Consider the following 15,142-nt stretch of genomic DNA (forward strand, 5'->3'; position numbering starts at 1 on the left):
CGGTGGCAGCGTTTCAGTTACGTGTTGCTATACAGTCTGATTGGGTGCTTGACCTGCTGAAACGGCTGGCAACTCAAGGCCATTTGTTTACTATGGTATTAGTAAAATTACCTTAACGCAGAATGTAAGGCCGTAATAATTTAGCGGCAGAGACTTGATCACTTTTACGTTCGTTGCAGTTTTTCGTGCGCATGGTAAAATAGGCGGCCGGGTTGCCGTGATTTAACGGTGTTAGAAGAATCTGAAAAGACTGTACATCTTCTAGCTCTGCTTGAATTGGGTAAGCAAATTCGGCATTATTGGGCGCAGTAGATAGAATGCAACGGTATACCGCTACTCATCGGGTGAAATTAAAGGTGTCGTGGCGCAATGTTGGCAATAATAAGCGTTGAATGGTTCGATGAAGTCGTGTTGACAGTGTGATGGCTGTGGTGACTGGCTGTCCATTTCCATGAGCAAATAGTTCATGACCACCGGCAAAGCGCATCCAGTGTGCAACCAAAGTCATTTACAACTAAAAGATTCCTATCGCCATAATTGAACCAAATCACAATTATTTGCCCTCATATTTGAAACGTCCTGTAATTGCGTGAACCGTATAATATTAAAATTGCCACTCCAAGTATACAATCGATGTTTTATCGCTCGTATGCAATATGCTGGGGGGGTCTAAGCTACACCCTCACGCTTTCACCAGTATCAAGTCAATCATGCCATGTTTCTGTAACAAAACAGTAAAGCCCTAACGGGACATCAATAGGTTAACAGAAAGATTGGATACGTGAATTCAGTTACTACTGGTACAATCGTGTATAAACTACTACATTTTAATTCAGTGGATATGAATTTAACAATAGATTCGGGTCATAATACCAGCTACAGTTCTCAGTTGATAGCTCTATAACTTTCTCATCCATTCGCTAAAAATTTTGAACAATTCCCGTTTCAATATACCGTATTTGCTGGCGTATAGATGCATTTTATTTTTATTTATTTTTTATTTTTATACAAATTACTCTCGTCTAATACACCCGTATTACAGATGAGAGGCCTTCATTTGGCCTTTAACAAGCGGAATTGCCTATTAACCCCAAAGTCTCAGGACGAGCAGTAGTCCTGCTCTAAAATTGTGTTACTAATAATAAAATACTGAAAACAAAACCAAATTGTCTAAAACTTATGCTTCAGAATTGCGAGGCGTAAATAATAAGCTTACGGTGAAGCAACGACGAGAGGCTCACAACATCGCTTTTCTTCACCTCATTACAGCATGCATAACCCATAATCTTACATTATTTAAGGGCTATATATTACCTTTAGAAACATTGGTTTATTATTTAAAAGTGAAAATGCCCTAGAAAGTTTAAAGAAAGTAATAACAGGAAAGTTCGCAGCATGATCATTACATTTTAATGAATGGTAGCGTCAAAACAATGCGATGATTTTCACACCCTGGTGGCAAAGGTCGTATATTTCTAAAACATCTACTGACCAAAATCCCGGGTTTCACATCCTCAGCGTTAATTCTCGTGAAATAAACAAGCCACAGGCAACTCTAATCAGAAGTGAAGTTGGGTCAACTATAATGTTACTATACTATATGATTTCTCTTGACTCAGCATATATTATTATTTACATACCTAAAACCATATGTTTTCCCCTACAAAACCACCTTAAAATCACTTTCAATAAATGTATGATGAAACGTACTTAAAAAAAAAAAATCCACAAAATATCCTTGTAAAATAGGAATTCGCGTCTTATGTGGTGGTCACGTCTTACATGCGGCGTCGGTTATAATTTTACTTGAATAATTTTAACCTATTTAAAACCTCTAGTATCCCACGTTAAAATACTAAGAAAGTGATATCTCCGTTGGGCAGAACAGTTGATGCAGAAGCACCTCGAGAATGAGAGATTCCAGCTTCTTGGGACTCTTTCTCAAAATAAGAAAAATCCTAATCCCCAGAATTTTCTGGTAACAGAAGAAAAATCTCGATACAGAAATTAAGCTCATCTTTCCAAACCGAAATATATCCCCCATCTCTGGAACTTTGCAGGTATGAAGAATTTTCTCGGAATTTCCAGAAATGTCTGATTTTTCATCTCAAAACTGGAAAAAAAGCTTTTATCCCGGAATTTTTATGGGTATAGAGATATTTCTTGGAGATTTTCTGGAAGAATTGCCCCTCGAAAATCATTCCCAAAGTCGGAAGATTGACTTTAAGATGATTACAGTATTCAATTCGAGCTATCGGAGTTCGGGTTTGATAATGATTCGAACTAACCGGAGAATTACTGCAATTTTTGCCTCACAAAAAAATCACATAAATGGTCTTAAGGTATGGTGCATGCTGATACTATTGTTGAAGGCAGTTAGATACTTACTGCCCGACACCTACACTTTCAGCTGCATGCTGCATATACCTAAAACCCTCGGTTCAGGCTGGGTTTCTAGCACATGGTGGTGAGAGAGTTCAAGATCACCTCGAGGAGTCAAAAATGATTCTATACAATTATATTGAGTTTGATTTATCAAAGGTTTTACTGTACAAATAAAATACAAAAAATTATGTAGCAGAGGAACACATGGAAAACACAAAATTATAAAATGTTTAGTATAATAACAGTGAACGAGCAAATTAGGATGGAGAGTAGTGAGGGAGGGGGCATGAGTGGAGGTAGTGATGGGAAGTCAGGAGGGATGAGTGGAGGTGGGCAGCATTTTGCCACAGCATAAGTCATGACATTATTGGAAGAGGACAAATAGAATTGGGGAGAATTGCTGTAAAGGTGGTGGGCCTAAAATAACCTGGGTAATTTTTTTCCCCAATTTGGGCCTGAGGCTGTATTCCCAACAAAATAAAAGTGATGCAATTTGGGAAGCAAATCCAGGACATGTTCACGATCAATGGGTTAGTGCTTTGGGAATCAAGAAGATGAGGATGTGTTTTAGAAGTGAGGAAGATGAATGACTGGGAAGTAAAAGCCATGTCACATAAGGATATTGAGAATTGGTTTATGGGGATATTAAATCACCCAGAAAAAAATGTTTTACCCTTGCAGCTTAAGTGGTAAAAAGGCTTGAGACTAGGGCAAAATGGAATTTGTTTTTGTGATTCCATCTTCTAAATGCAATGCTATGAAAAAGAACTAATATAGGCAATTATTTGCTCTTACTCTGCGGGAGAAGGTGATGATTGGACAACTCATTCCTCTGAAGCAGCTGAAGACTTAAGCTTGTCTTCAGACATTCTTGATATCCTAAAGATCTTTGCCATATTGAGTAAGTAACACATTTTACTGTATCTTTATAATGGTTATTTAATAACTTTACGCATTATATAATTAAATGACGTGGCACTGGCTTTTGAAAAAGAAAATTCTTGAGATTAAACTAAAACCTGTAAAACATAGAAATTCTAGTTCTTTGAGCTCATTGTGGCCTCTCCATCACCATAGGGTGTTCGAAGTGTTTTATTATGTATAGATATTGCGAAATTTTATATGGTGTGTGTTATGGATTATTCATGATGTTTACTAGTACATAAGAGAGAAAGGCAAAAGGAGGCGGTGATGTCTGCGCGTTGGAGTAAAGGTGATCATGGTGGTCTCAACTCTGTATTTTTTAGTTCATTCTGGTGTTTGTGGATGTTTCTTTTCCTTTCATTCTGTGAATTTTGAGAGTATTATTACCATATTATTTTCTTTTTTAAATTTTTAACATTTGGTATTTCTAGAATTTTTATTGGTTCAATCTCTGGAATTTATATACTTCTGAGGAGATGGAAGGCAGGATAGATAATGATTGTGGTGATGAGTGCATTACTATTGTGGTGTAATGCAGAAGTCTGGCCATTTCAGTCTCAAGTAATTGGGCCTTTTTTATTGTTTTCTTAACACCATTAATTATTAAGACACTGTATTAGTAATATTGCAGTAATTATTAAATTGGTTATCTTTGTAATACATCTCAATGATAATGCCATAATTGCTTTAAGTGAATATTACATATGAAAATAAATATATTTGTTTGTATATATCATGGAACATAGTTTTTTTTATTTTAGTCATTATTATATGCTATTGAAATTCAGTTGTGGTGCATTGAGATAAACCCTTGGGTAAATATTTAATTTTAAATTGTTTCACAATACAATTAAAAAAAACTTACCTTTTGTATCTTCTCTCAATAATGAATTTTTTAATTAAAATATTCAAAATTCAAGTTTAGTAACAACTTATTTTGTAAAAGAGATTGTTGAACTTCTCTCTCTCTCTCTCTCTCTCTCTCTCTCTCTCTCTCTCTCTCTCTCTCTCTCTCTCTCTCTCTCTCTCTCTCTCTCTCTCTCTCTCTCTCTCTCTCTCTCTCTCTCTCTCTCCTCTCTCTCTCTCTCTCTCTCTCTCTCTCTCTCTCTCTCTCTCTCTCTCTCTCTCTCTCTCTCTCTCTCTCTCTCTCTCTCTCTCTCTCTCTCTCTCTCTCTCTCTCTCTCTCTCTCTCTCCTCTCTCTCTCTCTCTCTCTCTCTCTCTCTCTCTCTCTCCTCTCTCTCTCTCTCTCTCTCTCTCTCTCTCTCTCTCTCTCTCTCTCTCTCTCTCTCTCTCTCTCTCTCTCTCTCTCTCTCTCTCTCTCTCTCTCTCTCTCCCCTCTCTCTCCTCTACTCTCTCTCTCCTCTCTCTCTCTCTCTCTCTCTCTCTCCTTCCCTCTCTCTCTCTCTCTCCCCTCTCTCTCTCTCTCTCTCTCTCTCTCTCTCTCTCTCTCTCTCTCTCTCTCTCTCTCTCTCTCCTCTCTCTCTCTCTCTCTCTCTCTCTCTCTCTCTCTCTCTCTCTCTCTCTCCTCTCTCTCTCTCTCTCTCTCTCTCTCTCTCTCTCTCTCTCTCTCTCTCTCTCTCTCTCTCTCTCTCTCTCTCTCTCTCTCTCTCTCTCTCTCTCCCCTCTCTCTCTCTCCTCTCTCTCTCTCTCTCTCTCTCTCTCTCTCTCTCTCTCTCTCTCTCTCTCTCTCTCTCTCTCTCTCTCTCTCTCTCTCTCTCTCCTCTCTCTCTCTCTCTCTCTCTCTCTCTCTCTCTCTCTCTCTCTCTCTCTCTCTCTCTCTCTCTCTCCTCTCTCCTCTCTCTCTCTCTCTCTCTCTCTCTCTCTCTCTCTCTCTCTCTCTCTCTCTCTCTCTCTCTCTCTCTCTCAGACCCAATTCATCCCTGCATCCACATCCGACACTTAACTCTGTAAATTGCACACCTCAAGAAAAAATATACAGACCTATGAATCAATCTAATAATCATTGTATTAAAATGTAGCTTAAATTGAGACTGTTATAAGTATTTATCTGTTTTGAACCATTGAGTCAGCATTCCTCCCGAGGCTAAGAAACATGTTGGTTGGAGTAAGCATACTGGGTGAAGGTTCAGAGTCCTCAAACCCGAGTGAATGCAGGTGGGGACTCTGGGGGCAGATGAGACTCTGGCTGAGGTTTCTCATCACTGTGGCTTATCCTCCCAGAAGGTATAACCAGACTCCTGTTCTGAGTTGGCCTCATCTGGGGCGAGGATTCACTAATGGCCTATGTCGATGTTATACCTAGCCAGCTCTTTTGCCACAAGGGCAGTTCTTCTTTCAGGATGCTCATTTTGTGCCAGTATCCAAGGTCCTGACATTCCATGGGTGACCATAGAGGTTGTATGGTTTGTTTTGTTTGGGTCTGATATGATTGTGTTTTGGACATAGGATGACCTTACTGGGTGTGGTTGCCAGTCAGGTTGGGTTGACAGAGCTATGTTTGGGCACCTTTCTGGCCCCCTGCCGTGTGGGGTGGGCAGTGGTTCTCGAGGGCTGCTCAGTCGCTGAGACAGGACCGTGTTATTACTGCTGCTGAATCCCAGTGCATAACGACCATCTTATCTGATGCCTTATGTGCAAAGTTGTGACTAGAGACTCAGTCATCTCTGCCTGTCCCATGACCACTTGTCCATCGCCATAGGACTTTTGGAGGTATAGGTTTGATAATGATGAGGTATAGTGTGCTAGATGATGGCTGCATGAGGTTGATTAATGTGGTGGGGCAGGAGCAGGCTGCAACCATACATCTTGGCTCTCTTAGCTCTCCCTTTTCCTGATCCAGTGTTGAAGTGTTGCAACGATTGGGGAGATGGATTCCCGATAGCCTGATTTTTTGGGTTTCGCCTTGGTAGCCTGTCCATCATGCATTGCCTTCGTCCACCAGTGTAGTCGTTGGGTGTGTCATGGTCACCTCTTCCCTTCTCTGCATTGGGGTGTTGTTGGAGCTCTGTAAGCATGTCTGCCTGATGTTGGGCTCCACTGCAGATTTTCGTTAGGGTTTACTCATGCCCTTATACCTACTAAGGTTAATCCGAAGGCAGCGGGGCGGTGGTTGGTAGGTGTCAGGACTGTACACATGCCAGTGGGCTTATGTGCCGTCTCTGGGGCCTGCTATCATGATCCCTGCTGGTGCCTGGACAGGCTCCCAGTTACCATTATGATGCCACGAGGAAATATATATATATATATATATATATATATATATATATATATATATATATTAAAACCATTAACCACCCACATATAGGGAAGGGGCCGACGGATATTCCGAAAGGTCGGTTAATAGTAAATAGTCTACGGAAATATAACAAACATTTTCAATATATCTAGTATCCCTTACCTCATTTAATTCCTCTATTCATATTGTTCTTTTGCATTTCATATTTCAATAGAATTTGCTTTAAACATTAACCACTTTAATAAATATGAACCAGCACAAAACAGTGAAATAAAAATGGAAAAGTCAAAAGAACATATGGCATCACGAAAATTGTGACCAAGTCTGGGTTGGTAATCTGACTTTCCTCATTACACACAATTGCAGGGTCTCAATTGTTTCTCTTACTATTAACACTTCTAACATACATATAGGTATATTGTTTCTCACTCTTGATTTTTTTTTTGCATTTCTTTATGGTTCTTTAGTATTGTTAATGTATCATTATCATTGTACTCCTTCCCCAGGCCCCGATGTGGGTCAGTGACCTGTGGGGGAGGCTAATCTGATTTTTTTTTTTTTTTTTTGGTGTGCTTTTATGTGTATGTGCGTGTCGTGGCGCCTGGCTACTGGCGACAACAAGCGACCACGTGGTCGCCACTTTAATACCTGTCTTGACAACATATGTAATTTTAGTCCTCTTTTCCATTTACAGAGTACTGTACAAGCCCATAATAATGGCTCTAGAAGTAGATAAACTGTTGTGTGAAGAGAAAAGAAAGAACGTTGAAATTGAGTGACAAACTTGAAATAATTAAGAAACTAGAACGTGGTGTGAGCAATACTGTTTCTAATGGAAACATCTGACATTGGAAAGAGTCTACAATTTATGATATAAAAAGGCAAAGTTAAATTCTGGAATTCACAGCTTTTTCTTTTAAACTGCTCGTTTGATCAATGAAGCATGCTATATTTGCTAATGAATAGACTATCAAAATGTACCTGTTCATCTCTTCTTTATTCCTCCTTAAATTTGAATTTTAAAAGTACTGCCTGAGATCCGGAAAACCGGACCCAATCCCAAGCAGTCGGATTTTGGACTTCTACTGTGTGTGTATATATATATATATTAATATATATATATATATATATATATATATACAATATTTTTTTATAATTATATAATATTTTTATAATATATATATATATATATATATATATATATATATATATATATTATATATATATATATATATATATATATACACACACACACTGTGTGTTTTTATATATATATATATATATATATATATATATATATATATATATATTTATATATATATATATATATATATATATATATATAATTAGGGCAAGAAAATTTCAAAAGTCACTTAACCAGGGCAAGTAAATGCTCCACGCAATCAGCTCGACTTGAGATAGATGCATTTACCGTGCAGTGAGTTCTGTATAACGCGTGTTTTGATAACGAATTTGCTCTAACGCGATTTATGAATTCGGAACAATATTTGTATAACGCGAACGCTTGTTTGCTATAACGCGATTTTTGCTTACTATTTCTCCAATTTTGTGGTATTAACTGTGAATATGGTAAAGAAGAATATCCCAAAAAGCGTTCTGATGATAGAATTCCCGGTGATTATCGTAAAAGAAAGGATATAACACTTGAAGAGAAGCTCGATGTTATCAACCTCAAAATCACCCTTCTCCCCCATCAAGTTACATTCATATTTTTTCAAGGTAAAGTGTTAAATTTACTGTATAATTTCATTATTAGATATGAATGTAACATTTATTTAGACTGTGCTATCCTTTGTGTTAGGCTAACTACTAAATTTTTTCGATTTCGAGTAATCTGCACCTAACCCTATTTTCTCCATAAGCCCTGTTATTTCTATTACGCGATTTTCTATAACACGATATTTTACACTTATCGCTAAGTAGCAGAACTACTCTGTATATCCCCGAATGATTTTAACATTAAATATGCAACATCAATATAGTACAGTACTCTTAAATATCATTGTAAAACTTAATATTTAACTTGTACATAGTAGTTGTATTATTACAGCCCTAATTATTCTAATGTTTTAGTGTATATAATCTTGTTTTACATCTCAGTTGGAGAGTATACTAGAGAAGCTGGTGTGAGGACACTAGAACGTAAGATTGGAGCCGTGTGCCGGGCTATTGCTGTTCGAGTGGCTGAGACCAAGCCTTACCATGGTATGTGGCAGGGACCTTTACTTCATTCATATACTGTATTAAGATACTTTAAATATGATGATTACTGTAGTTTCTTATCCACACTGTCTTCCTGTTAGGTATGGAAGGCAACAGATGGGATTTTCTTGGGGGAAGGGACACATTTGTATTAATTTTATCCCATTTTGAAGTATTCTGGGACTTGTATGTAGATTTGGACACCTAGTGCAACCCATCGAATAACGAACACAGGAATTGAATTTATACATCATTTTAGCCTTGCATTTTACAAATCATTAATTTAGCTTTCCTCGCTGTGTGAGAAATCATAGTATTGTAGTGTGCATGAGTACATACAGCTTCATTTTACTGTGATTATTATTTAAGAAGTTTGTAAAACAATGTTAAGTCATCTACAGTATAGTGAGTTTAATTTAATGGAACTAATTAATTTATATTTTATATTTATTTCTAAAGATAGATTTTATATTTTTAACCGTAAGATGAAACCAAGACATCAGAAGTAATGGTAGCAGAAGCTGATGAGCATGACAACAAAATGGAAGAACAGGGTGATGAACATCATGAAAATAAACCTCAACAAGAAACAGGGAAAGTGCCTCAGAAGCCCCTCATCAATCTCTCTCAATTGCGAGAGCACATGGACTTGCCTATCACTGTTGACGTAAAGATGATTCATGACGTCCTTGGGGTAAAACATCTTATTTACTATAATAAAGAAGAAAGTCATCTGGCTGTTATTTGTAATATAGTTATTCATGTTGCTGTTGTGTTTAACTGTCTGAAATTTATTGAAATTTTAAACTCTTTACTTATTTTGGTTGGTGTATTTTCCTACAGCCACCTATATTTCAAAGTGGGTTAGCAGGACGAGTTAGTGTTCCTGGAGTAGCTGTGGGTCTTGCATGGACCCCTGTTGGTGGTGAAGTAATGGTAGTGGAAGCTTCACGTACTGCAGGAGATTCTGGTCTTACTCTCACAGGCCAACTGGGTTCTGTTATGCAGGAATCAGCCAAGATTGCCTTGTCATGGGTCAGACAGCACTCTTTTCTGGTAAGAGTAATGTGCTGTGTGTCACGGGTGTTAAGTAAACTCACTGGGATATTGTGACACTGGAGTCTGTAATATACTGTGGCATTATTGAAGAAAAACAGGTGATGTAATCATGAGGTTCACTCATGTGAACTCACTGTATTTTGAAATATTGAGATCAATACAACTACATTGCTGTATTGTACTACATGTCATGGCTTCTAAACAATTTTTTTTCCTTCCAGTTGAAATTAGAAAATGACTTTATGAAAGATGAGGAGATCCACATGCACTTCCCAGCTGGAGCTATCAGTAAGGATGGCCCCTCAGCAGGAGTCACAATACTTACTGTGTTGGTGTCACTTCTTTCTGATAGGTGTGTTCGTTCAGATGTGGCTATGACTGGAGAAATTACTCTTAATGGAATTGTATTGCCAGTAAGTTGGTGTAATTTGTTTGAATATGTTAACTTATTAATAGAATATATTGTACAGGCATCCCTCGGGATACAGAAGGGTTCCATTCCTGAAAATCTTTCTGCAACGCGAAATTCTGTACTGCGAAACCATTTTTCCCTTTGTCTCCCATTATATAAGGTGAGATGCATTCCTACAGGAAATTTTTTTGAGGCCCAAAATTAACCCAAGCACATACAGTATATGAATGAAAATTTACAGTTTTAACCACAATGAGTCATTCATGATGTAACGAAATTATAAATGCACAAAATACTCGAATTTCACTCACCAGAAACGATGTTTAGTGTTGCAGATGGTGAGGTGAGGTGGTGCAATCGGAGTTACTGGGAGTTACCTCCTTAAAACATCATATTTATTGTTTAACGCAATTCCTTTATGGAATCTTTTATCACCACTGCTTTCACTTGAACTTGATGGTCTTTTTTCCACTTCTTGAGTAAGGGTACACAGCAATACAGATGTATAACTGAGCACAAACTGGGGAAAGAATTCAAACTGAGCAGCACCATTGTTGTTGTGGCTGCTAGCAGCTGGAGAGCTGAGCCGCCCTCCAGCGTTCATGTAACTACCACCAGAATCCACACGAAATAAATTTTATAATATGTGAGTTTTTTCTTTTGAAAATCTTAATATATTAATCATAATTGTAATCACTCATAGGAGCGATTTTGGTTTGCGCAGGACAATAAGACCCTTGTCGTTGACGCGATGAGTATACTGTAATTCGGTCAAAACCTGTTTAGTACAATTCACATATAACAACTGTTGTTTAGTACAATTCACATATAACAACTGCTGGTACATCAGGACACAGTTTGAATAATACGATCAATATACAGTACATAATTACACTTATTGAAGTTATTTAGAGTTCTCAGAGAATTCAACAGTTCACAATCACACTCACGTTTTGGGGTCTAGGGTTAGATCAACGAGAACAAATCTAATGTCTTGCTGGTGATATTGGCTGATGAGAATCCAGATGTTGCCTTTACAGTAGAAGGCGAAAGACTGTCCCACAGACAGTCACACAGCTGCTACCAGCTCCATCTCTGGCCTGCACATTTAACACCTCAGCAAAGTTCGTTGTCAACACTCTGTCTCTTCTCTCTCCCTTTCTCTCTCTCTATCCCTCTCTTTCTCTCTCTTCTAGTTTATCATACTGTGGCGTTAACAATAATTCCGCAAGGATAAATACAATCATGAACACAAGCAAGGGAAAGAATGCTAACTGAGCAGTGCCATTGTTGTGGTAGTTGCTGGCAACTGGGGAGTTGAGCAGCCCTCCAACTGCCTTGTGGTTACCACAAAGAATCTACACGAAATATAATTTACAATTTGGGTAAAAATTTGGTTGAAGATTGCATATTTTAAACAAAAGTCCATAAGGGTGGATTCCGTTACGTGGGGGATGCCTGCATTAATAGGCATATTGCTATTTGTTAACTCTTCTCAGTTTAAGGACCCTTCATATAAGTTTAACTGTGCCTTTATTTTAAGTTTTAATTATCAATAAAATGTTAGTATTTTCAATAAACACCATCCATATGCAAATACACGTACTAATATGAGAAATTTACAGGTTGGTGGAATCAAGGAGAAGTTAATGGCAGCTCATCGAGCAGGACTGACCACTGTCATTATTCCTGCAGCCAATAAAAAGGACATGGCTGAAATTCCAAATTCAGTTTTGGTAAGTTAGTATCATAAAAATATCTTTATAATCTCGTAGGTCTTTTGTTTCCATATTTTGTCCAATACACACAACTGCTGGATTTCCCCACCCCCATACTACTAGTCCATTGAAGTGTTGATCCACTATTAGCAGGTGCCCCCAACAATGTACTGTCATATTACTGCAAGCACAAGGGCAAGTGTACAAAAAAGGAGTCCAAACCTCCAATCTGGTCAGGAGGGCTCTCTACAGAACAAAAATGACGAAATAATATGTAATGGAGTATGGCTTGCTTAATAGCTTTTGATGATAAAACCTTTTTGAAAAAAAATAATCATAAGCATTGTCAATAAACTTGTATGAATATTTTAACATTCACCACAAGAAGACAAGTGGTGGAGGAGGTGAGGGTTCATACCACTTTATCACATCTAATTTTTGTTCAAGAGTTACAGCCTTTCTATGTTTTACTTCACTTCCACTACTACTAATACCAGAATGCTTCACACCCTTGCCACTCATTGTAATTAAAAGCAATAAAGTTAATACTGTACTGTATAGTACTTGTACTAAGATAAAGCACAGTCCGCAACAACACATCTGATACATGTGGAAGATAAACAATGACTGTGGGGGTGGCACATCCCACCTTGTGTGGAACCACCCTGAGGCAACCACATACACTTATCCCCTGTATCCGCAAGGGTTACGTTCTTGGAAATCTCCGTAAATCGTGAATTTAATACCTTATGGAAAAAATAAGGTATGGTACCATGGCTACTAAAATTAGCACTTTTTTCATAATATTTTGGGTTAGAAATGATAAATGTTTCAGAGATGGTCTTGATGTTTTTATGGAGAAAGTTTTTGTAATACAAATTCTAAATTTTATCAAACAACTGGTTTCTCTACCTATAATTCAAGTCAGTTTTTCTGCAAATCCATGCATTTTTATAATCATTTAAATTAAAAAAAAATATTTCTCAAATGTACACGGACAACCAAAAAACGAAGTAATTGGGGAACATTCATGAAAATGCACGGATTTGCGGAAAAATAGACTACCAAGACAATAATTTGCAAGGTCAGCCTGTAGCACTGTAGGAAAATATTTCTATCCAGCACCTCTCAACCCCCATAGGTGCTGGATAAATGAGATTTTACTGTGTATATAGATAGTGTGTTAGGCAACACATGCTGAATATTGTAAACAAACTATCAACTCTGTTTCCCAGCATGATGATGGTTATTTAGTAGTATAGAAGTTATTAATAATGGAGGATTTTAATTTAAGAAATTAGTAAGAGAATGTTTTTCATTATCGGTATCCTTTTTGCCTTCAGAATGAAGTAGAGGTGGTGCTAGTGAACACAGTTGAAGAGGTTCTCCAAGCAGCATTTGAAGATTTTTCCGATATTGTCCCAGCTGGTGATGATGCAACTACAACAAAACCATTGCCAAGCAAACTCTAGGATATTTAAAATAGCCACTAATGTCCAACAGTAAGTTCTTGGTGACAGACTGAGGTATGCATTCCATATTTATCTATTATATTGATTATTACACTATTATTATTGTCATTACTACAGTTCTTTAACAGTTTTATGTATTATATCTGGTACAATAGTAATGTTGACCATGTGTTGATAATACTGTACATCATTATAAACCACAAATAGTTACATACATGGTAAGGTATACTGGTATTTTATCTTTTTGAAAGTACTTCAGTGAGAACTGAAATTTAAATTATAAATTTGTAAAACAGAACAGTACCCTTAAGTTACAAATATTTCTCTTGGGTCATGTATAGGAATCTATTGAAAGCTTTTTTAAGAATAGCCAAGCCAAGCTATATACTTTATGTGCTGTGCTATTTGAAAAGAGCAAGATTTTTCAAATTTAGGGTCATAAAAAGTAATGACGTCAGTTTTTGTAGATGAGAATAATTACTCATTGCTATGTATATATTTCAGATTTTCTTGGGTATAAAATGTAGAATGGGTTTAATATTATGCACACAAATACCCCTTAACTTTGGATTTTTGCCTCAAACTGGACAGTCTCTTGACCAAACTGTAAGAAATTCTCAGCCTAACATATACAGGCTTTAGGCCAAACTATGACTGGTCTGTGGGGTAAGCATAGGCAGACATTGATTTATGAAAGGGTTCTATTCCTGAAAACCTTCCCAAAATCAAAGCATATTTTCCAATAGACTCCCATTTTGAAAGCTGTGATAACAGGATAAATCCTGATATAGCAACTTGTAGTTAACCACAACATACAGGTTTTCCCAACAGTGTTCCAAAAAGGTTTGAAGGTCCTGCAGTGTTGCGCCATCCTTCTTTGACATTGGAATGGCCTTTGCTCCCCAGTAAATATTGTCATCTCATGGTAGCAAGAGTAAACCTCTGCTGACACTGCCTCCCACCCTTGCACCAGTGATTCAAATTTTTTTTCCTCATTATTTAATAAAGTTATTGATGTCATATTGCCATGATACTCTGTGAAAGTGTACAGGGTATAACATATTATGACAACATAATTAAAGGCAATGCCATCAGGTGTGAGTGGCAAGCATCGCTCTATCTGATTTTTTTGTGCCAATTTGAAGTGATTCATCATTATGAATGACACATAATCACTGATGTCTGAGGACATTGATATCATCTTGCAACTTCTCTCATCCCAGAAATTTTACACATCCCCTTAATTTTTCTGGGTACTGGGGAAAGTTTCCAAGAGTCTAAACAATGCATCTTGCACAGACAAACACTCTTCCATTGCGTTTAGGACCATGTAGCAAAAACATTTAGTTGCTTCGGGTTTTAACATATGAGAAAAAAATCCTAGGTCTCTCATACACACTTGGCAGCAGTGTGTACTGTCTCGACTGTAACATGGCTCCTTTCACGCCTCGCACCCCAAAAATACCTCCATTTGTTGGCCCATATATTTATAAAACTGTTGAGGATTATCTTAGTAAAAAAAAAATTGTTTCCAACTTAATTAGAGCTGATTTTATAAATACTACATTTTCATAAAAGAATCGAGTCCCCCATCATTTGCTGACGTAGCATTCGAGCTATATCACAAAAACTGGTTTTTAGAAAAAAGCGGCTTTATTTAAACATACAGATAAATTCTTCGGCATTATTTTGGGTAAAAAATTGGTGTTTCTAACTTACTTAGATCTGATTTTAAAGAATCTGGTATAATTA

At 37.3% G+C, this 15,142-nt stretch overlaps 1 protein-coding gene across 2 annotated transcripts in view; it reads left to right on the forward strand.

Moving 5' to 3' along the window:
- The window catches only part of LOC121868845 (lon protease homolog 2, peroxisomal-like), a 71,196-nt gene that overhangs the window by 41,696 nt on the left and 14,358 nt on the right, over nt 1-15,142 (forward strand). The window contains exons 13-18 of one of the 2 annotated variants that reach the window (XM_042369829.1): nt 8,628-8,732; nt 9,215-9,423; nt 9,573-9,785; nt 10,010-10,201; nt 11,826-11,936; nt 13,262-13,420. In XM_042369829.1, the coding sequence (XP_042225763.1) occupies nt 8,628-8,732; nt 9,215-9,423; nt 9,573-9,785; nt 10,010-10,201; nt 11,826-11,936; nt 13,262-13,390 (959 nt within the window). In that variant the 3' untranslated portion in view covers nt 13,391-13,420. Of the gene's footprint in view, nt 1-8,627; nt 8,733-9,214; nt 9,424-9,572; nt 9,786-10,009; nt 10,202-11,825; nt 11,937-13,261; nt 14,955-15,142 lie in introns of those variants that run through there. The other variant, XM_042369828.1, reaches the window with a different exon arrangement.

This window comes from Homarus americanus, unplaced genomic scaffold (genome assembly GCF_018991925.1).
Source record: "Homarus americanus isolate GMGI-L3 unplaced genomic scaffold, GMGI_Hamer_2.0 scaffold30535, whole genome shotgun sequence".
In the NCBI taxonomy this organism is placed as follows: domain Eukaryota; kingdom Metazoa; phylum Arthropoda; class Malacostraca; order Decapoda; family Nephropidae; genus Homarus; species Homarus americanus.